At 37.5% G+C, this 26,724-nt stretch overlaps 1 protein-coding gene across 2 annotated transcripts in view; it reads right to left on the minus strand.

The window, feature by feature from the left end:
* SHPRH (SNF2 histone linker PHD RING helicase) overlaps nt 1–26,724 on the minus strand; it is a gene marked incomplete at both ends in the record, with an annotated part of 67,066 nt that overhangs the window by 14,630 nt on the left and 25,712 nt on the right. For both annotated transcript variants that reach the window (XM_080700468.1, XM_080700469.1), the window contains 11 exons: nt 3,004–3,192; nt 5,122–5,193; nt 6,326–6,427; nt 7,724–7,867; nt 10,168–10,393; nt 11,598–11,660; nt 11,949–12,122; nt 15,310–15,452; nt 16,379–16,486; nt 21,609–21,701; nt 23,677–23,765. In XM_080700468.1, the coding sequence (XP_080556594.1) occupies nt 3,004–3,192; nt 5,122–5,193; nt 6,326–6,427; nt 7,724–7,867; nt 10,168–10,393; nt 11,598–11,660; nt 11,949–12,122; nt 15,310–15,452; nt 16,379–16,486; nt 21,609–21,701; nt 23,677–23,765 (1,403 nt within the window). The remainder of the gene's footprint in view (nt 1–3,003; nt 3,193–5,121; nt 5,194–6,325; nt 6,428–7,723; nt 7,868–10,167; nt 10,394–11,597; nt 11,661–11,948; nt 12,123–15,309; nt 15,453–16,378; nt 16,487–21,608; nt 21,702–23,676; nt 23,766–26,724) is intronic.

Raw genomic sequence — 26,724 nt, forward strand, 5'->3', positions numbered from 1 at the left:
AGTGACAGGTGGCAGAGAGCAGCGACAGGTGGTGACAGAAAAGGCCATGGGAAGCAGACACAAATATGAGACAGGGAGAGGGACAGACTTGCTTGCATAATAGGTACAACAACATTCAGTCTTGTGTTTCGTTTATTTTTGAGGGGACTGGAGAACTGAAACCAGAAGCATTCAACCATGAACTACATGCCCAGTCCTTTTTATTTTTAAAAGGGTCTTGATAAGTTGTCGAGATCGGCCTCAGTCCTGCAGTCCTCCTGTCTCAGCCTCCCAAGTACTGAGAGTAGAGTTGTTTCAGTGTGCCCTGATCAGTCATGTGTTTAAAAGGAAATGTGAATACATAGGCATCTATGACAAGAGGGGGCATTATTAACTATTCAATTCTAAGTCTTAAAGTCTTTAAGACACTGCAGTTAAATCACATATTCAACCAGTGCAAAACTGGAAACAGTGAGAGCACAACAAATAGGATTTCAACACACTATCCCTGTCCCAGCAGGACTGCAAATTAACTGCTCTGATCTCTCTTCCGGGTGTTCAGGGAAACTGCCACATAACAAACAGGTGTCTGGGTCTGCTGGGTGCAGTGACTCAGCTCCGCAGAGGCCGTGCGCACCGGGAACTAAAGTGATCGCTTCCTCAGCCTCGCTGCGCGAAGCCCGACACAGCACTTGTGCTGGCTTCTGTCCTGTGATGCACGCGTCCACCATCTAAGTGAGCGCCTCTTGTTAGCCTCAGACGCCCTCTGTGGCCCTGGGATGCCTGTGGCCAGAGGAAGAGACAGGAGAGAGAGCCAGGAAGGACTATCTTTGGGAGAAGGAAAGGAGAGAGAAACTACAGGACTGCAAAGAAAGTGGGGGAGGTCTGGCAGGACAGCGGTTCTCTGGTGCATAGGATAAAGAGTGGCCACTAAGGGCCTTAGGCTGCTCAGTAGATAGGACCACAAGTCACCTAATCTCCCCACTCTGCAGCTCCTTGCAATTTGCTTGAAAAATTCACACTTCCACGAATACCTCCAACATTTTATCTTACTAATTAACCGTACTTTACATATCTCTTGAATATACTCATGTCTATATCTACTACCACCAACCTAATCAAAGTTACCAATATGACAACTTGCCTCCTTATTGGGTCTCTACGAGCTTTTTCCACTCTACTCTTTTTTATCCCTGCTAATCTATTTTCCCCACTGTATTAAATGATATATTAAATTTAAATGATACTTTCTTGCTTATAACATTTAATGGCTTTCTGTGCATATGAAAATAAAACTGTCAAGCCTTTAATAGCTCTTCAATGCCTGGCCCCTCCTGGTCTACAGACCTATTCAAACTCCATTCTCGTTCCTACTTCTGCACTCAGTTCCACCAAGTCACACTTGGCTCAAGTCTTTTAATACCGGGTTTATGTGTATGTGTGTTTCTTTCATTTTTTTTTTTTTTGAGAGGCTCAGTCCCACGATATCATTCCCATGCTCTCCCAAGGTTGGCTAATCAATTCATCCTTTAAGTGAATCCTCAGCACTTTATCTGCTTAGCAGTCACTCTCTCAGAAAAGCCAGCTTTCTTTTGTGGGTTTGCCTTGACTGTAGTATATTAATAATTTGTTAGTATCAGTGCTTCCTGTTCCAATTCTTATTCCTTTCCCTCCCTTGCCAAACTGTGAAATCTACGAGGGTCACAGCCATGTCTGTTCTATTCATGAGTGCATACTGCAGTTGTGAGATCCAGCACACTGCCTGGCATATGAACGGCACTGTCCAATAAGTAGATGTGGAATCAATGGATAGGTGTAAGTTTATTCTAACATTTGGGTTCTGTTTGTTACAACACAGTAGAGAAAAGTGTTACTAATATTTTCAGATTTTACTTAAATGGCAGTGATAAATTAAAAAAAAGAGGATTAAAACTTTTAATCCAACTTCAGTTTTCTTAGGAAAAGGCACTCTAATGCCTAATTCCTGGAATTAAATTTCGACTTGTTAATTCTACTCACGAAGCATGTTCTAAGTAACAAGCCAGGCGTGGTGGCGCATGCTTGTAATCACAGAATTTGGGAGGCTGAGACCGGAGGATTGCAATCTGTGGACAGCTTCAGCTACTTAGCCCTTCACAACTCAGTGAGATCCTGTTTCAAAAATAAAAAAGACTAAAAAATAGGGCTGGGGGTGTAGCTTGGAGGTACAGTGACCCTGGGTTCAATCCCCAGCACCACACACACACATAAATAAATAAATAAATAAATAAATGAATAAATAAAATAATATAAGCAAGAAAAGGGTATCAAAGCACCTAGCAAAGAAATTAAGATTCTATTTCTTGCTAAAGAGTTAGCCCCACCATCCTTTAAACCACTCCTTGAGGTTCATATTACCCACTAAATTTACATACCGATTTGACCTTTGTCCAACTTTGGTTAGAATAAATTGAAAAAGTATGTTCAAAGTTAGATTTTGATTGTACTTTGCAATATTAGTTCACTGATTTTTAAAATGCCGGGCGTAGTGTCGCATGCTTGTAATCCCAGCATTTGGGAGGCTGAGATCGGAGGATTGCGGTTCGCAGACACCCTCAGCTACTTAGTGAGGCCTTCTGAAACTTAGTGAGACTCTGTTTCAAAATAAAAAGAATAAAAATAGGACTGGGGGTGTAGCTTGGAGGTAGAACGCTTCTGGATTCAATCCCCAGTATCACAAGAAAAAAAAAAAACCTTAAATTAAATGAGTACTCTATGTGCAGTGAACAAATAATATAGATGACAGGGAACTGGAATTCTAGTTTGCCACAGTGGGCATAACCACTGCTAACATGCTGAAATAAGTGTTGTCTGTCTCCTCCCACAGTGAAAGGTGAAAGGCAGATAGAAAGCCGAGACTTCCAGGAAGCAACGCAGGGCACGGCAGGCAGCATTCACCGTGCCACCTGCGTTCTGATCTCAATGTGGCCTTGCTCAGCTGCCGGTTCCCTAACCATGCTCGCACCTGCTCTCCATGTACTCTACCTTCACGGGGACGTCCTCTTCTTGGCTCGCTTGCTCAGAGGTGAAGACGTAGGAGATTTCCTTGTGAGACGTGTTCTGGCGGCAGATGGCGCACTTAATGGAGCTTCTGTGAGAGCCCACGCTGTACTGTTCGATGATAATGGAGGTGCATTCATTACAGAAACAGTGCCCACAGGTTAGAACTGCCCACTAAAACAGAAAACACACAGGGCAAACCTAGTGAGAGGTTCTCAGAGATGCCTTCCAATAGCTAAATATAACAAAGAGGTGGCTTACAGTCTCACATCCTAAATAGTATATGACACTAATATTCCTTTAAGTCATAAAAGCCAAGTGTGCTTTTAAATTATTTTTTAGTCTAAATAGTAAACTTATAGTGTTCATTTCTACTCACTCTAATAACAGTCAATCATTATTTTGTAAGAAGTTGGTGTTCTCATTTCAGACTTAGAGAAAATGCAAATTACTCCTTCAGCACTCTAAAAGCACACATAATAGTGGAACTGAGAACATTAATTTGGAGATTCAATATACACTATTCAATTTATTAAGCAGATTTATATTTTCACATGTTAAAGCATTAACACATAAAAAGAGAGGAGCTAGTGTCTCTGATTTATTCTAAAAGTGGTTCTAGGTACATTATAAAAAGGCTGAAATAAAAAGTTATTTGTGAGAACCCCCCTGACCTATTTAAAGAAATTAATCTCTGGAGAATACCACGGAGGATACACTTTTGGCCACAAAGGTGAAGAAGAAATTAGGTTTAGTCTAGATGTCAGCTCTAAAAGCTGTGCTATTTCATGCAAGCTATTTAACCTTTTTTTTTACTTGGTAAAAACAAAATGAAAACTGAATGGTGTTATTATGAGTGCAAGTCTCCTCTGTTCTCAGCTGGTTTTTTTTTTTTCCTCTCTTAGATTTAGACATGTATGAACTTGTATGGAAAGAAAATGTGCAGCTGAAATCACCTAAGGTACTTTGCAGGAGGACTAAGAAGATTGTTGAAAAAGAAGTCATACTGGGGAAGAGAAAATTGGAGTTGCTTTAAAACAGTGATGAAGAAGGAGCACAGTATTTGGGGTTGAGTTGGCTGATATCAATCCAGTTGCTCTCTAGCTGCACCTCGGCTCTCAAGGGCGTGTCAGAATCCTTAGGAGAAAAGGCTTTCTCAATAGCAATTCTGCCTGACACAGAGCAGTACAACTCAGTACCCCCCGTGCCCCAAGCACTGCTGGCAGTGACGTGCTTCCTCTACTTGAAATGATGTTTGTGATTCCTGGGAGCGCAGAAGGAACCTAGCAACAGAGCAAGACAGGTCCACATACATCCACAATGGAGAAGAGATCAAGGAGACAGCCCATACCTGACAGGAGGAGCCAGGAGACACTGACTGAAGTAGCCCAAACAGAAGGCAGACCGTATCAGCAAGTACATATCACTTACCTCTGATATATCCTAACTTAATACTCCTAAATTACAGGGGTGAGGGAGGAGAATTGGGAAGCTAAGAGGAAAGGATATAGAGTTCCTACAGATGGTATATTTCAAGAGTGTGAAAAGTATGATTCTGTTACCAATATTTTTTCTAAGTGTAGGAGACCTGAGTTATACTAGTATTAAATGAAACAATGTATGTGAAAGAACTGTAAAAACTGAAAATATTTAAGACAAAAATGAAACTAATTTGTGGAGACAATCCTACTGGATGAATCTCATCAAAACTAAAAGCAAAAATGATACTGCCCTAAGTCATAACCACTCCCCCTTCTGGGGATTGACCACAGGTCCTCAAGCATGCCAGGCAAGTGGCCGACAGCTGAGCCTCCCCATCCCCCATCCTTTCTCCTCTTATCTCGGTATTTTTATCACTGACTTTTGTCAGAAATCTTTAGCATCTGTGTACAACTACTCTGTTGCTCAATTTCCAATGTTATATCTATCTTTTTAAGATTTAAAATTAGTGTCCTTTGGGATTTCACCTCCATAAATCTTTGAGAGAGGGAGGGGGAGCGGGGGAGAGAGAAAATATGCATGTAGAAGTCTTTAAGAAAAGAATTCAGGTAGAAGTTGCTGAAGTTTGTTGCATAAATACTTAAGACGTTACTATAATTTTACCTGCTTTCCCAGCTGTCGAGCACAGATTGGACAAGGTTCTGGATTAATACCTCCCGATGTTTTGTCTTGAGACTAGGCAAAAAAAAAAAAAAAAAATCCAAAACTATGTGAGTTACATTTTTATTTCAAACCTGATACATACTTTTCAGTTAATTTATAGAATCCAATTGCTGGTAATTACACTGATTAACAATCTAATTGTTGAGATAAGCTAATACTTTATATATTACCTAGTATTATTATTTCTGGGATTTACCCATAGTCCAAACAACTTCCTTAAATATTTGTTGTGAGTCTATTTGAGATGAATTCTTTCAATTTTTGTTTACTAAAAACATCTTTTTTTCCCACAGGGTATTTTTTCTAGGTATAGAATTTGGCAGGATTTTCTTCCAGCATTAAAAAATGTCATGCCATTGTTATAGTGCCAAGAGAAGCATTTCTATGTAGTCTGACAGGTACTGCCAATTAAAAACCGTAACACTGGCCGGGCGTGGTGGCACACACTTGTAATCCCTGCGCTTGGGAGGCGGAGACAGGAGGACCACGCAGGTTCGAAGCCAGCCTCACTGGCTTAAGAGACCCTGTTTCCAAATAAAAAGTATAAAATAGGTCTGGGAGTGTAGCCCGGAGGTAGAAGGACCCTGGGTTCCATCCCCAGTACCACCTCCAAACAAACAAACAAAACTGTAACATTTTTAATGGACTACAATTATATTTATCAATGACCCATCAGTTTATCAGTGATAAAATACTTTGATCACAACTCAGTAAATATATTATAAAATACACTAAATAACAGAACTCTATACCCTGTATTCTAAGTTATTAGCTTTTCAAACCCATTTAGGTTTCAAATAACAAACTAAAACATATCTACTATGCATGAATACATACATGTGTTATATAATACAATTTTCACTCAGAGGTATGTTGCAAGACTTCTTTTTAAGTCTGTTTACAATTCTTAACTCTATAGTGTATGTTTTTTTAAAAATCATCTGTGTAAATTAGAATTTCCATAGATATAATCTTCTTTTGTGATCGGTGTAGCTAATCTTTCAACACCTAAAACTGACACAAATAAACGCTTTTAAGAAAACTATACTCTTAATTCTAGGACTATAGTTTTAAATGGAAGGTGTCACCGAAGTTGTTTAAGATAATACAGTAAGGAAAAAAGTAGCATCTTTTAAAGTAATACCTTCTCCAGATTAGTTAGGTAAAGAAGCTGCCCAAGCTTTTTCTGAAGCTGAGATGTAGCTACAGCTTTATCATTCAGTAGTTTCATGCGATTCTGCTCTACCTAAAATAAATGACAAAAAAGTAAAGATTTTCTCAGGAAGATGATTCAACTATATTAAACATGCACAATTCTTTTTCAATAACATAAGTGTGTCCTGTTTTAAGAAAACCAATTTATACACTTAGGCACAAATATGCAAAATGAATACAACATAATTTATTTAGAAAAAACTTTTGCTTCATAGAAGACAAAACTCACAATAAAAAGTACCCATATATGCCTGAAGTCGGATAAAAATTAACTCAAATTTGATTGTATTATTTTAGGGATATACCCATAGAATAAAGAAAAATTAAATGATACACTGCTCTGGCCAGAGTGACTCAGAAATCTAGGGAAGAACTCCCTGCTTTTCTGCCCTCTATCGTCAAATAAAATACAGCAGACAGAAAAAAATAAAACAAGAGGAATTTGCTTTTAATTTTTTTCTGTGGTGCTGGGTAATGAAAATACAATTTGCTTTTAAAGAAAAAATTACTGAGAATTCAATTGAAGTGAGAGTATTTAAGTGTAAACTAAAAAAATTCTTAGCTCCAATCTCTAAGTTTTATAGAAAGAAATATATTTAAAGCATTGAACATGAACAAGGGATAAAAGTAAACTGTAAAGGAAATATTTTTTTTGTTTGTGGCACTGCGGATTGAACGCAGAGGCATTCTACCTCTGAACTCTACCCCTGCTGCATTTTACTTTTATTTTAAAACAGGGTCTTCCTAGGTTGATGAGATTCTCATTACTTGTTGAGTCTGTTCTTAAACCTGTGATCTTCCTGTCTCAGCCTCCCAGGTACTGGGATTACAGGCATCCAGTACCATGCCCAGATAATATTTAACGTGGAATAGAAAAGAATGGTGGAATTCCAATTTAACCCTAAGATACAAAGAGGGATGTATCAGACAGTAAGCTGTAGATACCTATCATTAGTAAGAGAAAACACACAAGACATTTTAGTTATTTCTGAGAAAGATTTCTCTAGTTCTAATAAAGATGAGGCAATAAAAATCGTGTCTAAAAAGTGACCAGGAATACTCACAGGCTTTGGCACATAGGTGTTCAAAAACAAATGAATGTGCAACTTGGGAAGAAACAAAATATACTGAAAATAGTGGCTCTTAAGCATGTGATTGCTGTGAAATCACTCACCTTTCACCTGTAAGAACCACTTCATTTTGCCCACGCTTTGGAGAGAGATTATATACATACTGATAGAAGAGACCATCGCCTGACTCCACGCCGTCCGTGGTCTTGAGTTTTGTGACACCAATTTGCTTTTTCTGTGATGTACTTGAACTTTACCTCATGTGGTTCGATGATATGATGGAGGGGCGGGTTTGGCTTTGGCTCCTTAGGATGCCGCACTCTTAGTCGTTCCGTAGCCATCGCAAGCTCATCAACAGCAGATACGCGGTTCCTTAGAGTCATCCAATACTCATGAAGCAACTGAAGGAAGAAAAAAGAAAAGGACAGTGGAAAGACATAACTAAAACTGGTAAAAATCACCAAAATATGCACTCAGCAACAGTCCTAAACTAGGTCTTAAAATATAAACACTTTCACTACATGTTTAAGTAACAAGTAATTTTTGGCCACTTTACGACAAGGAAGGACGAGGAAGGATCTTCAGAGGAGAGTGATTATTTAGATTGTTAAGATGCCAAAAATTCTTGATGAGAATATCCTTTTCTTTTTTCTCCTTGGTGGTACTGGGTTCCTGGAAACCCTTCTACTTCCGGGCTACACTCCCAGACCTATTTTTTTTTATATATATTTTTATTTGGAAACAGGGTCTCTTAAGCCAGCATGGCTGGCTTCGAACCTGTGCGATCCTCCTGTCTCCGCCTCCCAAGCATAGGGATTACAAGCGTGAGCTACCACACCCGGCTGAGAATAAAGATCTTAATGGATTACTATAAGAGTGATAGAATCGCTGTCTTCTTTTTTAGAGATTTATTTATTTATTTTTGTGCGGGTCTGGGGATGAAACCCAGGGGCATTTGACCTCTGAGTTACATCCCCTGCCCTATTTTTTATTCTTTATTTTGAAACAGGGTCTCACTAAGTTGCCAAATGCCTCAATAAGTAGCTGAGGCTGTCTGCGAACCACGATCCTCTGGTCTCAGCTGGGATTACAAGCATGTGCCACCACGCCCAGATTAAAGAGATTTTTATAATGTTTCACATATCCAATATATATATATATAGCAATGAAAACACTAACAATATATAACTGGGTAGCCACCATCCAAATACAAATTTATTGGAAAGCCTTAATGATATCACTCTTTTTCCTTATATATTCCTCCTCAAAGAAAAAACAATGAGGCAATCACTATTCTTAATTTATCATTCCAGATCTTTACTAGAGTAATACTACCAATATAAGCTGGGCGTGGTGGCGCACGCTTGTAATCCCAGCATTTGGGAGGCTGAGACAGGAGGATCATGGTTCGTGGACAGCCTCAGCTGCTTAGCGAGGCCCTTTGCAACTCAGTGAGACCCTGTTTCAAAATAAAGAATAAAAAATAGGGCTGGGGTTGTAGCTCAGAGGTAGAATGCTCCTGGGTTCTATCCCCATGACCACAAAAAAAACAAAACAAAAAAACCCAAAAACAAAACCTACCAATAAGCATCCCTAAAATTCGGTTACATTTGGTTACATTTCTAAAGTGTTCAATCAGGATAAATTTTTTGACATTCTTTCTTCACTATTTTAAGATAGATTTTGTTGGAGGTGAAGAGCAGGAGCTCATCCATTTGTTTTACTGTGAAAGAGTTCAGTATGCAGTTATGAAGGAAAATGCCCAAAGATCTGGGAAAACTGCACAACAAGCACTGGACAGACTATGAGGTCAAACTGGGTCTGCAGGAAGAGTACAGGGGTGGCTAGTCATGGTCTATATAACTGTCTTCTTCCGATGCTTACTATAATTAACTATGTTATTGTGTTTTGCATTTACAATAGTAATATACGAGGAAAAATTATTTAAACTGATGATTTTGACTTTAAAAAAGTATTATTGCCTAACTTATCAAATGTATAATCTGATATTTCAGACAACACATCTCTGCACAGCAATTTTTATTTTGCTTTAAAAAGAACTCTGTATTTTAAAAAATGGTCAACAAAGAAATGTGACATTATGAAAAAAGAGAAAAAACACTCTTGCTTTCCCTTCTCTTCTCACCTGCAAAGTAGGATATGAGATAATAAATTTAATATAAAGCATGATCCCAAATTAAAAAACTCTTGAGTCTCATTTTGAATACAAAATTATAATGTAATAAAATCATTAAAGTATAAATTATGAGAGGCCAATTTGTGCTCATTCAGAATGTTTTCCAGCTTTATAGCTTGTGAAATACTCCATTCTTCAAGGTTTATACTGAGGTTTGGTTGTTATTCACAGAACAAAAGTAAAACAAAATGCTATCCTGGTTTCATAAAATAATAGTGTAAAATCAAGCTAAGATTAGAGTAAAAACACTTTCACAGCTAAACAAAAGGTTTCATATAAGTTTCATTTTAATAAGTCTTTTTTTAGTAATCTGATCGAGGAATTTAAGTATCATAATATTTATTATTCTTTATTATAATAATTATACTTTAAGGAAAGAGAAATTATGATACCTCAAGTTTTTAAAGCAGATTTAGAAAAACTGAGGAGAAAAAGGAAAGTAGAAATTAAAATAGGTGTAAAGAAGAATCTTTAGCATTGTAAGAAAGTTTTATGATACCGTACCTTATATTCCTTCTTCCATGCTTCAAAGAGATCCATTGAAGTACTTCCTTCATCAATGAACTCAGCATCAAATCTGTGTGATTTTGCAAATGATAATAATGCTTTCATAGACCTCTCTGTCTCACTTGCTGCCCACAGACCCCTGGTGGTGGTAGGGGCTCGATCATCCACCAGTCCTTCTTCATCTTCTATCATTTCTTCAAATATTGCCGTCTGACCTTTCACTCTGAAAACATACCAGAATAAAGTGATGGTAGCAACTGTCAAGAGGCATCAGGCATGTAAATGAGTGACACTGGCAGAGCAAACAGGGAAGCAAGTCAGTAACTTCAACAGATTTTGATGTCCTGTCTGCAAGATCATGCTTGCAGGTCTATGGAAATAATAACTGGGACTCTGAAAATGCCGGACGCATAACTATTTCCAGTGTTTCTAGAAAGTAATATGGGATAATAAATAATATCTCTAGGTTCCAGGTTATAAATCTCACTCTGAAAATTAAAACATAAACTGCCACTATCACCAGAAGAGGAGTAGGAGGAGAAACAGTAAGATCTAAAAGTACACTGGCCCTTCTTTTAAGGCAACTGGAACTTAGCTTTATCTTAATTTCTGCATTTGTTACACAGGGATAATTCTGCTGATGCTGTATGGCTGTGCACACTCACTGAGGAGTGTAAGCCCCAAGGCAAAGATGAAGAACGATATTAATAATAATGGCTACCATGTCTTGTAGGACCCAGACTGTCCTATAAAACATGTACAAAACACTAAGTACTGTGATAAAAAGTAATGGGCATTTTCTTATTTAACATTCACAAAGCCCAATGGAGGAGGAGCAGTTATTATCGTCCTTTCATGAACGCACTGAGACTTAGAGAAGTAATTTACTCATCAGAGTGGGGAAGGATTTGAGTTCAAATACATCAGACTCCAGTGTCTGAGATCTTACAAACTCCCTGCAACTGCCCTTCATTAATTACATATCACTGGATGACATAAATATTTAGGAGTAACTTCTGCCTAGGTAAAACAGAGTAGGGTAAATGATCAAATGCCAAAGGTTTACTAAGTTAGTTTAATAAAAGATAAAATATGCCAGACGTGGTGGCACACGCTTGTAATCCCAGCATTTGGGAGGCAAAGACTGGAGGATTGCAGTTCGCTGACAGCCTCAGCTACTTAGCGAGGCCCTTTACAACTCAGTGAGACCCTGTTTCAAAAATAAAGAGACTAAAATATAGGGTTGTGGTTGTGCCTTGGAGGCAGAATGCCCCTGGGTTCCATCCCCAATACCTCAACAAACAAACAAACAAACAAATAAACAAACAAACAAACAAAAAACAGAATTCATAGAGAAAATATAGTCTAACAACCGAAAACCAAGTCTCATAAAAATTCTCTTTTCTGATGAATAATAGAAAACTTACGTGTTAGAAAACAGCTTTGATTCATACTCTGTGAACAATTCATCAGCTTTACAAAAAACACAGCTGAAAAAGAGATTATTAGAGTAGTCTTAAATGTGACCAGCAATCATATAATTTCTAAAACAGATTTAGTATTTTGTTTTTTCTTTACAATCATTTTTATGCCATTTTAGAAAAATAAACCACATGGTTTTTAGTACATGTGGTCTTTGAGTATCTTATTTTAATAATACATCTCTTTCTACTTTTGACTGGATTAAAAATGAAAATTCCTTATTGTATGAGCCATTATTCTTTCCAATGAAACCTTGCTTAATGGAATGACATCATTTGCTTAGTTCAATTACCTACCAGTTGAGAGGAAGCCTAATTGGCCGTAAGTGGCAGATGGTCGCAGACTCAATAACATTACGAGATGGAGGTTTCTCCAGGTTTTTTACAGCTTCTCGTACTAGTTTCTGGAACTTATTTAGTTCTTCCATTTGTGTTGTAAGTAAGTATTGGAGGCCGCGGCAGTCATGGAATCTGATTTCCATCACCAGTACCACATCCGACACAAAGAAAAGGACAAGAGGTCAATTTCCTCAAATTTAGAAGACTTGTCAAGCAAAGTGTCAACAAAACTGTATGTGACATTTACTCAACCAAAATTGGATGCATTTTCCTTAGGAATGTATTTAATAGAACCTACTAATAGTCAGGATATGACAACACTGGGTTCCCTAATACAAATGATAGTTTTATGCTCAGGAACAGAAAAGGAATGTGCAAAATCTATGTCTGCCTCAAATATCTCTGAAAGATCAGGACTGCCACCTTCGTTTTTAAGGCTGAATGACTCATGTGCCCCTGAAGATTCTTACTTTATTCAGAGAGGAATACAGGTTAAAATAAAGACAAAACTGAGAAGAAAATGGCCAAGAGCTATATTCCTCATTATAAAAAAATATGCCAGGTTTTTTATTGGGAGGAGGGACAGATTGAATGCTGGGCCTTCCACATGCTAAACACCACTGAGCTATACACTCCCAGACCTCCAGATGGTGGTTATTAGCCACTTTTACTAGTATTATAAACTGGACTAAAAGGGCTGAGGAAAACGTGTGTGTGTGTGTGTGTGTGTGTGTGTGTGTGTGTGTGCGTGCACGCAGGTTTATGAAAGGAAGAAGAGTATAATAATAAAAAATTAGAAAATATAATGATGATTTGTTTGCTTTTTAAGACTATGTATGTTTTCTTTCTGAAATGTCATATGCCTTCCTCTTCAAATTGTTCAAAAGAATCTCCTCTTCCTGAAGATTTTGCCAACATTCCCCAACATGAATCTATGGTTCTTTCCCTCCATGGAGTTTATAGAATATATTCAGTTTAGTATTTTGTTATATTTGTCTTTCCTATATACTTATACTTCTCAAATTGTCTAGGGGTTCTTGTCTTTTGGATCTTTTAGAAGGTAAGGATTATTAAGATCCTTTTCTTAAGAACATATGGGATAGGCACAGAAGAGCTATTCAATAATTTCAAGAAGAATTTGTGTAGATACTTGAATAAAATTAAGGTATCAACATTACAAAAAGAAAATAAGTTTTTATGTCTAATTTATTAAAAATTTAAATTACTCTTCACTAACTTTGAAGCAAGGGGAGTCAGTAGATCTGGAAAATTTCTACTTGCTCAAATACGAGCTATGTGAATGAGGCTGAAAATATTATCAAAAGCCAGCATTTAACCAGTTTTGGCAATGTTCTCCCTTTCAAGTCCTTTAAATGAAAGAGAAGTAATGATGGCAGGCAAGTCTTACACGGCAACTCTATGGCAGTGGAACCCAGGGGCCTTCTACCTCCGGCTGTACTCCCAGCCCTATTTTATACTCTATTTGGAAACAGGGTCTCACTAAGTAGCTGAAGCTGGCTTTGAACCTGCATGATCCTCCTGTCTCAGCCTCCCAAGCGCAGGGATTACAGGCATGTGCCACCATGCCCAGCATGATGTGTAGTTTTACAGAGGAAGAAAGTAAGGCACAGACTTAAATTAATTTTTGCAAGAACATGAATCCCACAATCTGATTCTAGAGCCCCTCTATGCTCCTAGTCACTAAGCAACACAGGCTTTCCCAATGACACTAAAAGGAAAACATGAAAAATTTGGACTTTGAGATATAAATTTTATCAGAAACAGATGATAGTATTTAAAATAACTTCTGAATATATAGTAATATAAAAAGTAACTTACTTATCGGTACTTTATGTTTACTTCTATACATTTTGAAATACTTTTTATTATTTTTTTTAATTTATGTCTAATGTTTAAAAACATGTTTGTATAATAAAAGGCATGTTTTGTATTTTCTATTGGTCCTTTCAGAAGCTGGGATTTCAACCAGGAATATTTTTAATATGAGCATTTACAGTTTTTAAAGTAGTTTCTATGAAATTTAAGAAAAAAATTTCAAGATTCTTTACTGACCCTACAATCCAGGATACATTAGGATATAGCTTTAAAACTGATCAAAATGAATTGCAATTAAAATGACAGCTAATCTTGGAACAATGATTCTCGGACCTGATAAAAAAAGTATCCTCAAGAAAACTTTATGTGCTGCATGTATCTCAGAAAAAACACAACAAAACAAAAGCCCATCAAGTTCTTTAGTAAAAAAAAAATAGGATGATTAGGCCAGGTGTCATAGTGCACACTTGTATTCCCTGCGCTTGGGAGGCGGAGACAGGAGGATCATGCAGGTTCGAAGCCAGCCACGCTGGCTTAAGAGACCGTGTTTCCAAATAAAAATATAAAAAAAGTAGGTGAATAGGTGTCTGGGAGTGTAGCCTGGAGGTAGAAGGACTTCCAGAAACCCCAGTACCACCAAAAAAAAAAAAAAAAAAAAAAAAAAAAAGGATGACTAGGAAAATACCATTTCTTTTAGCAGACATTTAGAAGAAACTTTTAGAAGAGTATGTGAAAACACATTACAACCTTTCAAAGATATTTTTATACTGAATTTCTGACTGAAAACAAACTTTTCAGTCAGAAAAGGTTGAAAGACTGACTTTATATGGATAATATAATCTGAGAGGCAATGAAAGGTATTTTCTTTGTCACCTGACCTACCATAAACTGTTCTGCCCCAGGACTTAATTTCTCATACTACACAGACATTCCTTTGGGTTAAAACAACTAGGGTAATTTTGATAAATAGTAACTTTGTTTTTGAAGAACAAAATTTATCATTAAACTCAACAGATCAACTTATTTCTGAAGACTTTAAAGTGTTGAAAAGTGCTGGTAAGAAGGATGAAGAGGAGAGAGTAAATAACTCCATGATGTAAAACCTGGGCATTGTGGCACTGGATGCTTAGCTCTTAGAGAATGACAATCATGAATGCCTGGCAAAGACACAATTTTCTAAAAAGCCAATTTCAAATTTTGCTTGGGCTTTGGGTATACCAAAAAACAACAAACAAGAACTTCTGGCAGATTGTTAAAAGGCTCTGAAAAAATAAGACTTTTAAAATGGCTAATATATGAAAAAATTATTTTAGATATGCAGCTAATATTTTTTTGCTAGAAATGCACTATTAATGAAATGCAAAATCGAGATGCTCATAACCACAGTATGTTCTAAGATTTAATTGCATATTCCAATACCAAATGACCTGAACATCTGGGGTGATTACTCATACAATTATTTTATTTTATACTATTTTCTTACTTTTCTGACATAGAAAGCTTGTCAGTTTGTTGCTTGTAGTTGCTGGTTATTTCATTTCGTACTCTCTGAACAAGTTCCTCATCAATAGAAAATTCTATTGCTCTGTGGATTACATTTAGCCACCAAGGAGAATTAGAATGGATCTGTAAAATGACAGCAGTCGATCAATTAATATATCATAATTATATATATAATATCTATTTCTGGTGGTACTGGAAATTGAACCCAGGAGTATAATACCCCCAGATTTTTTTTTTTTTCGCTTTAAAACAGTGTCACTTACCTGCTATTCTCAAACCCCTGGTTCTCCTACCTTGGCTTCCCAAGTACTAGGATTACAGGTGTGAGCCATCACATACCCAGCTAATTAATAATTTTTTAGTATTCACTATGTTTCCATTACTGGAAAGGGGTTGATGTGAAAAATTTGAAGGAAGCAATAGAAGCTATTCTTAAAAGGATTCTAACAGTGGGGACTCAACTATGCATCATCTACATACATTGGGTGAGTACATTTTTTTTTTCTTTCAGTACTGGAGTTTGAACCCAGCAGCATTATAATTCCCAGCTATATCCCCCACCCTATTTTTTATTTATTTTGAAACAGGGTCTCACTAAGTTACAGAGGTCCTCACAGAGTAGCTAAGTCTGGCCATTGACCTGTGATCCTCCTGTCTCAGCCTCCCAAGTACTGGGAATACAAGAATGTAGATTATAGAATTATTTTTCCAAGAGCCAGGCGTGGCAGTGCATGTTTGTAATCCCAGCGCTTGGGAGGCTGAGACAGGAGGATCGCACAGGTTAGCTTATTATATACCTCAAGAAGAAGAAACCCATAATACTTTAAAATAAATAAAACAGAACCTCAAAATAGTTGATTATCTATGTACTTATTCATTCAACCAATAAACACTAATAACCATTAATGAGTTCCGAGTATGGGACATGCACTGTTCCAAGTCCTAAGAATTCCAAGGTGAAGAGAAGGTTCAGATTTCTACCCAATCCAAACAAAAGCTGATAACTAGAGACAAATGCAAAGAGGCGGCACCGTGCTTGGGGAACGTACTTTTCTTTGGAGCTCTCGCACTGTCTGCTGCACGGGCTGTAAAGCTTGCTGGGCCTCGGCCACTTCCGTGTTACACTTGCTCATATAGTGTTCTCTCAGCTGCTTGGCCTGTGTTGAAACGGAAGATAGACAGAAACTTTTACCCTAGGTCGAAAAATAATTTATTATGATGTCTCAAGAACAAAGTGGTCATTTTATACATTTAAAGTTACTTGATTTAAACACAGAACTCTACAAGTATACTGTAGAGAATATAAAACTCATTCTAGAAATCCTTAGAATGGGCATTGCAAAGAAAAATGGATTTGTCTAAGTCACAAAATTAAAGAAATCCCAAATATTTGTCCCCTAAATTTCTATATTTTTAATTAAAAAATAAAAGGAGAAAAAAGAACATTAATATTTCAAAATATGAAGCAAAAGACACCTTTCAGAATTACTTATCTGATTTAGTTATTATAGTTCCTTAGAATTTCAGCAGTTGACAAATATACTTAAGAATATATAGTAATGAAGGTATTATGGACTGAACTGTGTTCTACTCGAATTCAGATGCTAAGGTCGAACCCTAATGTGAGTGGACTTAGAGACAGGACCTTTAAGAAAGTTATTGGGGTTTAAAAGGCCATAAAGGCTGAAGCCTAATCCAGTATGACTGGTGGTGTCCTTCTGAGAAGAGAGACGTACCAACGATGCATGAATTTATAAGTCAAAGCTCAGGAGAAAACTGCACCTGCCAACATCTTGGTCTTGAGCTTCCAACCTCGGAATCATGGGAAATAAACGCAGGGTGTGTAAGGCTCCCAACCTGTGGTATTTTTGTTATGGCTGTTGAGCAAACTATTTGGGAATCAGAAGCTTTCTCTTTCACCTTCTCCAGAGAATAATGATCACAATTTATAAGCATTCAGAATATTTTATTCTTAAATATACAAAATATTTGTTCTTATAAACTCAACATTAGGAAACTTATGAAGCTTCTTTACTTTTTTCCATTCGACAAAAACTCAACAGGCTTTAGAAGCAATTACATGATTAAAGGAAGGAATCAGAGGCTTACATGGGATAGTGAGGGGAAAGCTGGAAAGGTTACTAACCTCCAAATCCTGAGGCTTTCACTAAGGAAAGGGTGAGCTACATGAAATAGTCAATACTTGGCCACTTTTCACTTACAAAATGACAACTTCATATGGCTCAACTGAATAGATAGACATCTCTGGACTAACTAGCCATTTCACTTCTCTTGTCCTCATTTACTGCATTGGTACAAGGAGTGACAGAAGCAGATGAATTCTAGGCTACTGTCCAGTTTTGAAACACTGTGGCTTTATATTCTATAAGAGTTATGAAAAAAAAAGAATAACATGGACATCTTGGCAGGTATGAATGCCTCTTATGATGGATTTCCCCTTTTCCTCTCCCACACTTCCAATTAAGTTTTATTATAATTCCTTGGCTAAATTATTTGGACATTTGAGTTATCTATTAAAAGACTGGGATGTCTCCTGCTGATCATATTTTTTATTACTGAAGGCATTTAAACAAAAGGTACCTGATTACATACAAGGCTTAGATAGCTACACTGTGAATGAAGTTTCACTCAAAAACTTCCAACACTGAGACTGCCAACAAGCATTAAGAACAGTGCATCCAACCTAACCAAAGACATGAAAGACCTCTACAATGAAAACTATGAAACATTAGAGAAAGAAAAGGAAGACCTTGGAAGATGGAAAGATCTCCCTTGTTTATGGATAGGCAGAATAAATATCAACATGGCCATTCTGCCAAAAGTGACCTATAGTCCATGCAATTCCTATCAAAATAACAACAACATTCTTCACAGACCTAGAAAAATCAGTCATGAGTTTCACAGAAAGAAAGAAAAGACCCAGAATAGCTAAAGCAATTCTCAGCAATAAGAACTATGCAGGAGGCATCATAATCCCTGACTTCAAATCACACTACAGAGCAATAGTAGTAAAAGCAGCATGGTACTGGAACAACAAAAAACATACAAACCAATGGAAAATAATAGAAGATACAGAAACAAACCCACACACTTACAGTCAATTGATCTTTGACAAAGAAGCCAAACTCATAGGCTGGAGAAAAAGTCTTTTCAACAAATGCTGCTGGGAGAACTGGCTGTCCATTTGTAGAAAGATGGAACTAAATCCTTACCTCTCACTGTGCACAGGAATCAACTCAAAATGGATCAAAGACTTGGAAATAAGATTAGAGACTGTGAAGCTATTAAAGGAGGGCAAAGGTTCAACACTCCAACATATAGGCACAGGTGGCAACTTTCTCAATAAGACCTCCAAAGTGCAGGAAATTAAAACAAGAATTAACAAGTGGAATGACATCAAACTAAAAAGTTTCTGCTCATAAAAAGAAACCATCAAGAACCTAAAGAGAAAGCCTATAGAATGGGAGAAGATTTTTATCAACCACCACTCTTATAGAGGACTAATATCCAGAATATACAAAAAGCTCAAAAAACTCTACACTAGTAAAACAAATAATGCAATCAAGAAATGGGCAACTAAATTGAATAGACACTTCACAAAAGATGAGATCATAATGGCTAATTGATACATGAAAAATGCTCAACATTATTAGCCATCAGGGAGATGCAAATCAAAACTATGCTGAGATTCCATCTAACCCCAATCAGAGTGGCAAGCATAAAGAAATCAAATAACAACAAATGCTCATGAGGATGTGGGGAAAGAGGAACTCTTTTACACTGTTGGTGGGAGTGAAAACTAGTTCAGCCACTATGGAGATCAGTGTGCAGAGTCCTTAGAAAACTGGGAATGGATCCACCATATGTTCCAGCTCTACCACTCTTGGGTCTTTCCAAAGGGGATGAAATCAGAGAACTACAGTAACATATGCATACTCATGTTCATAGCAGCACAATTCATAATACCCCAAATATGTAACTAACCTAGGTGTCCATCAAAAGATGAATGGACTGCAAAATTATGGGAAATACACACAATGGAATTCTACTCAGCAATAAAGAAGAACAAAATCATGTCATTTGCAAGAAGATGGAAAGACCTGGAGAACATTATGTTAAGTGAGATCAGCCAAGTGCAGAAAGAGAAGGGACATATGTTTTCTCTAATATGCCCAAACTAGGAAGCATTAGGGATACCAGAGGGACTTCAGATAATGGGAGGGAAACCTCAGCAAAGTTAGAGAGGAAGGGTAGATGAGGAAGAAGGCTGAGGTTGATTAATGGTGGAGCTACATTCGAATATGTGTCTAAGTGTGAATGTAGCATGGTCAACCTGGACACTCATTGTTGGGGGGGAAGAAATGTGGGGCGGGGGAGGGCTCCAAGCACTGTGTGAATGTATGCCATTGTCAATATGATCCACATTACGATGTGAATCTATAGTGTACCAATTAAAAAAAAAAAGAACAGTACATTCAAAAGCACAGCCAAGTAAAACATCAACAGAGTAAAGATAAGTCTACAGACTAGGAGAAAATATTTGCTAGCCAAAGGATTAATATCTAAAACATATATGGAACTTAATGCAACAGCAAGGAAAGAAGCCTAATTAAAAAATAGCTAAGATCACAAAGATATTTCTCAAAAGAAGACATACAAAGATAGGTATATGAAAGCCTGCCACCCCTTCACATTTCTGGGGTCTGAACGTGAAGCTTTCAGAGACACTTTGGTTTTACAGGTCCAGGATCACCGGACAACATAAGAGAAAAATTCCTATTCCTGTAAGATGCCCACTGCAACTGCAATAATAGAGAAGCGGATAAATGGGTCTGTTGATCAAATAACCAGGCTTATGAAAATCAACTCAGCAGCTCTAGCGGCAGGCTTGGCACGATGGGCACAACAAAAACTTCAGGCAAGTGGAAAAAACCACCTACTAAACCTCATGTTCCTGGGGCTGTGTTTTTCCATGCTGTTAGCTTCTGACCTGACTGTAAAGAACCCAGCTCAATAACTGAGGCCAGTTTTCTCTGCCTCCTTTAGGTCAGTTAGGATGAGACTTCAGATTCCAGGCTAGGCAGGACCCTTGTTTCTTATCAGCTTTGAAGACATTATAGAAGATGGATCCCTTAATCTTAAGGGTTGTTGAAGGGTGAAAGTCCAAGTCTCAGGAGGGGGGGAAGGGAGATATAAGGTAGGATAGGAAAAATAAAATATTAAGGAGAAAGAAGGTAAACTGCAAGGAAAAAATTCCTGAGACACTTGGTAAACAAAGGATCCCCCCCCAGAAAAGGTCTGTTGGTCAAGACCAGGCATCACCTAGTACCCACAATAAAATGTCAGGAACCTGAAAATTCAAAAAAAGGAAACAGGACAGCATCCCTGCTGCACACCCCTACCCACCCCCTCAAGGGGTCTCCATGGAAAGGATTACTGTAAAGACCCCAATGCTGCACTCTCCCTTGAGATGATCCACAGCCTCCTTTAAATGTGTATCCCCTATATCCTTAAATAAACCTGTCTCTGAAAATAAAGGCAAAATCTCTGAAAAAAAATTAACATAATAAGCTACTAGCAATTTACAATGAAATTATTGTTATCATTCTTTTCAATGAGAGGCACACTTATTGTACCGAAATCTTATAGAAAATTGGAGTATTTACTACCTTAAGTAATATTCAGCAAGACAGAGAAGGTGCAAACTTACTTACTTACTTTATTTATTTATTTATTTATTTATTTATTTATTTATTTATTTATTTATTGGTGGTACTGGAGTTCCTAGAAGCCCTTCTACCTCCGGGCTACACTCCCAGACCTATTTTATACTTTTTTTAAAATTATTGGAAACAAGGTGTCTTAAGCCAGCGTGGCTGGCTTCGAACCTGTGCGATCCTCCTGTCTCCACCTCCCAAGTGCGGGGATTACAAGAGTGTACCACCACACCCGGCTATATTTATTTAAACTATAGCTTTTGTGAATCTGCCAGCAGATCAAGTCTCCTTTCTGTTGTTTATTGATGCTGTATCTATAATAAGCACTAACATGTAACATCAACAAGCAAATATGAGAGCAACCAGGGGGCAAATACCAAAATAATATACAGTGCCGTCATTCTCTGCCACCCAAGATTACTGTACAGGAAAACACTGTTACATTTATTTAAATATGGTATGCGCCCTAGGAAATATATACTCGATGAAGTGTAAGGTTTGAAAGAGTAAACTTAGGAAAGAATGAAAAGAGATTAGTTACTTCTTCTTCGAGTCTGCCATCCCGCAAGGTAGGCGGTATCCCTGGGTGCTTGGCTACCAACAATTCCATCAAGTTATGTGTTGCATGAAGTCTCTACAGAAACACAAAAACAATAATTATGAGAGGCAATACAGTGGACTCTAGAAAGAACTCACTCAAACATGACCCACAGACACTAACACCATGTGAAGAACAAATCATCAAGTAATTTTCTTCTAGAGCAATTAGAGGACTGATCTTTTTCTCAGAGAAAAGCTGTTAAGAGTTACAACAAAGGTCTAAATCATGACAACATGAAATTTCTTCACTCAAAATTAAAGTTTTACAATATGGCTTGGGAAGAGAGCTAAAGGCTAAAGAATTATTGGGAAAGAGTCACTCTGGTAAGATCTGAATTGGTGCCAGTGATCTGAGACTTTGCAGGTCCATTCTGTCTGGCTACAGTTCACTGGCCATGGTACAAATCTTTGTAGAGTCCACCTTAGGTTACCTCAAATGCCATAAGTCTTTCCACCACGGCTTCTTAGATAATTTATAGTACTATCAGATTTCATAGCAAAAAAAAAAAAAAAAAAAAAATGGAAATGACACTAGAGACTTGAGGTGGCAGAAACCTGCCTGTGTGTACTGGTGGAAGACTGGCCACTTTCTGTGCATGGTCGTGGTGGTGAAATGGGAAGAACACATACGGTCCTTCCCACCGCCTTACGTGGCTCACCTCAAGGGAGCAGAGTGGAGGGCCTGACGGGGCAGGGCACAGCACTCAGGGCTCCATGCTCCCAGTCGATGGGAGGACCAGGCGGACCGCTTAGGCTTCAACCTTGAACTTAGGCAGCTTGGACTTTTTTGCTTCCTTACCCACTCGTTTATTTTGGCGGTGCTGGGGATTGAACCCATGGACACTCCTGAGCTATACCCCCAGGCCTATTTTATTTTTTATTCGGAAACATGCTCTCTTTAAGTGGCTGAGGCTGGCTGTGAACCTGTGATCCTCCTTTCTCAGCCACCCAAGTACAGGGATTAGAAGCATGGGCCACCCCGCCCGGCTCTTCACCCACTCTTCTACTTTTATTTCCTTCATTCAAGAGCACAGTGTCTTTGTACTTCCTCCTTCTCCCATGAGGCAAACACACCTGTATGAGGTCCATGTCCTGCCTTCTGTAATCCTTACACATGCAGAATATAAGTTGACTTATGTTTCTCCCTCCTCCTATTTTCTCACACATTTTTCCAAATAATCACTTTGCCACACGTGAGTGTGTAAATCCCAAGATAAACTCTAAAGAGTAAAGAAGTCAATTTACCTAGGACGCAAGCCTAAATTGCCAAGATTAATGGAAGTGGTCTTTATTTTCCATTTTGCTAAAAAACCTTGCCTATAATTCACTGTACAGAATCAATAAAAGAAACAAATAATGTTATAATTGAAATATTCAAATCTCACTAAAAAGACCTCTAAAAATTAAATTAAAAGATCAGTGGATAGATTTGTATTGTTATGATCATTGCTGAGTATAACTCACTTTCTTTTAGTGTGAATACATATGTTGATGTTCACATGTAAAAATGATAAAAGTGACCTACCTTTTGAAGTACAAATAATTTGGGCTATCTGTCCTGATGTAGGTCATAGATTTAAATTGACAGATTCTGTCCAAAATTGGCCTGAGCAGATGGAATACTGCTGATTCTCAAACTTTTAGATATGTACAAATCACCTTGGGTGCTTATTAAAGGGAATGAATCCAAGTTTTATTCTAATGATTATGACTCAGTCTGTTAGTAACTCCTCATTCAAAAACTTTTTTTTTGGTACTAGGAGTGGAACCCAGCTTTGCTACCTCTGGGCTATACTCCCAGACCTATTTTATACTTTATTTGGAAACAGGGTCTCCTTAAGTTGCTGAAAGCCTCACTAAGTAGCTGAGGCTGGCTTTGAACCTGCGCGATCCTCCTGTCTCAGCCTCCCAAGTGCTGGGATTACAAGCGTGCGCCACCGCGCCTGGCTCCAAAACTTTTTTAAAATAAAACAAACAAAACATACATGGGACCTTTAATTTCTACTCACCTGAAGTGAATCAGTTTTGAGTTTTCCTTTGTGTTCCTCAGATGAGCGCAACACTTCTCTGTATAGTTCTGCTGCCAAGGCATACTCACCTAAAGAATTAAAGTATATTTATGGAATAAGAAGTCACATACTTAACTCCTGGTTATAATCGAAAAACATCTACTGTAAATATAACTATCTTTTTCTTTTTTGTGGTTTTAGGTATCAAACCCAGTAAGCTGCAACCCCAAACCTATAATTTTTTTCTTCTTGTGGTAATGGGGATTGAACCCAGGGGCATTTTACCTCTAAGCTACACCTGCCTCTGAGCCCTATATTTTATTCTTTTTATTTTAAAATAGGGTCTCACTAAGTTACAGAAGGCTCACTAATTGGCTGAGGCTGGCTGTGAAAAACGGATCCTCCTGTGTCAGCCTCCCAAGTACTGGGATTACAAGTGTGCACCATCATGCCTGGCTCCAGTTTTGTTTTGTTTTGTTTTTAAAGAAAGCTAATTATAGTTCTTTTGTAATCCCAGAGAATAGAATATTTTTACTATGCTTACAATTTTAAATTATATTGAGATATTTATAATCAAATATATTTACAATGTTTCAAAAATTATACTGAAGAACATATTCTGGGTGAACTTTTAGTTTTCACACAAAAAAATCCCTCTTATTGAAGTTAAAGCATGCCAATTAGTAGTCATTTTAACTTCAAATTAGGGCAAGTTGGGGGCAATTGGAGGCACTTATATTCAAAACTCTATGGCCAACCTACATATAATATTCAGAAAAACAATATACTCAATGGATATTGCTATTCTTAATATTAGGCCAAAATAATTTTCAATCAAAGTACATTTAAAAAATTTAGAAACATTTCAATTTCTACTCACAAAAATCACAAATAGTTTGATATGTATGCTATTTTGTTTATAATCAGCAGCTCATTAAAATATAGCAATTCAGCCAGGTATGGTGGTACATACCTGTAATCCCAGCACTTGGTAGCCTAAGACAGAAGGATCCCAGGATTGGGGCCAGCCTCAGCAACTTAATAAGATCTTCAACAACTTAATAAGACTCTGTTTCAGAATAAAAAGAAAAAAGACTAGGGGTATAACTTGGAGGCAGAATGCCCCTGGGGTCAATACCCAGTGACAAACAAAAGAAAACAATTCAAGCCTGGCTTAGTGGCACATTCTTTTAACTCTAATCCCAGTAGTTGAGAGACATGACAGAAAGATTTAAGACCAATGAGCAGTAACTTAGTGAGACACTATTTCAGAATAAAATATAGAACCGGGTGTGGTGGCACATGCCTGTAATCCCAGCATTTGGGAGGCTGAGGAAGGAGGATTGTGGTTCGTGGACAACCTCAGCTACTTAGTGAGGCCCTTTGCAACTCAGTGAGACCCTGTTTCAAAATAAAGAATCAAAAATAGGGCTGGGGGTATAGCTTTGAAGTAGAATGCTCCTGGGGTCCATCCCCGGTACCCCCCCCCCCACCAAAATACATATATATACAAAGGGCTAGGGGTATATCTTAGATATAGGAAGTCCCTGGGTTCAATCCCTGGTACCACTAAATAGATAAGTAAGACAAGTAATTATTAAAGCACAGGCTAGCAAAATATGGATCATACGGGATCCTGTGTATTTTTTTTTTTTCTGTACTAGGAATGGAACCCAAGGACATTGTACCTCTGAGCCACAACACCCAGCCCTATTTTTTAGTCTTTTTAAAAATCTTTAAAACAGGGTCGTAGTGAGCTGTGAAGGGCCTTGCTAAGTAGCTGAGGCTGTCCACAAACCGTGATCCTCGCATCTCAGCCTCCTGAATGCTGGGATTACAAGCATGTACCACCACACCCAGCCCCTGTGTATTTTTATGAAACCTATCAAGTAAAAACAATTTTTACACTTTTTCAATATTTTTGTGGTTAAGGAGGATTGATCCGAGAGCCTTGTGCACACTAGGCAAGTGCTCTATCACTGTGGCCTACTTTTTACATTTTTTTAAAAAAAGTTGAAGGGCTAGTATTTTGTGACATGTGAAAGTTAAGTGAAATTAAATTTAGGGTCAAGGAATAAAGTCAGTTTTTTTTTTTTTTTTTTTTGTACTGGGAAATGAACCCAAGGGTATTCTACCTCTGAGCTACACCCTAGCCCTTTTTATTTTTCATTTTGAAACAGTGCCTTGCTAAGTTGCTGAGGTTGGATTCAAACCTGTGATCCTCCCGTCTCAGTCTCAAGTACTGGGACCTCAGGGGTACACCATGGCACTCAGCTAGGAATAGTTTGATTAGAAACAGCAATACTCATTCACAGTGTCCATGGCTGCTTCTATACTACAAGAGCAGAGATTCTATGGCTCAAAGAGCCTAAAGTATGCACTATCTGCTTCTTTATAGAAATCCTGCTGAAACCTGAAGGAAAGGACAGGAATGAGGAACCATTTTTAGTGACTTAGATAAATAACAATATGTACTTTATTTGCTGTTTGGGGGAAAAGTCAAAACTGGTAAATTAAAAGTATAATTAGAATTAAAATCTAACAGTGACAAAATAATGGCATAGAATAAAAGATGTGGAGTTGTTCATTTGCCAAAAATGCTTCCCTCCTATTATTAATTATACCTGATTTAAAAAAACCTTCAAATTAGCTTTATTGACATATATTTAGGATTATGTTAATAGCCATAAGCTTTCTACACAGATACATACACTATATAAATTTTTAATTGGTTTTCTTTCTTGCTAAAGCTGATATACATATTATTACAAAATATACATAACATAAAATTTACCATTTCAACCAGTTTTAGGTGTATAGTTCAATGGCACTGTATACATTCACACTATTGAGCAAAATATCTACTTTTAAACTACTGTTAGTTCTGTCAGCCAGTTAATATAGAATTAGGATGTATTTTCAAAGTACTGCACAGCCAGCCAATTTCTATTCCCTTTGATTAGCAAAATTTTCCTAATACTCACATTATGGGGGTATATAATTAATCTACACAATGAGTTTTTAAGATTCTTGATTAATACTATTTAA

Source organism: Muscardinus avellanarius, assembly GCF_963383645.1.
Source record: "Muscardinus avellanarius genome assembly, chromosome: 8".
NCBI lineage: Eukaryota > Metazoa > Chordata > Mammalia > Rodentia > Gliridae > Muscardinus > Muscardinus avellanarius.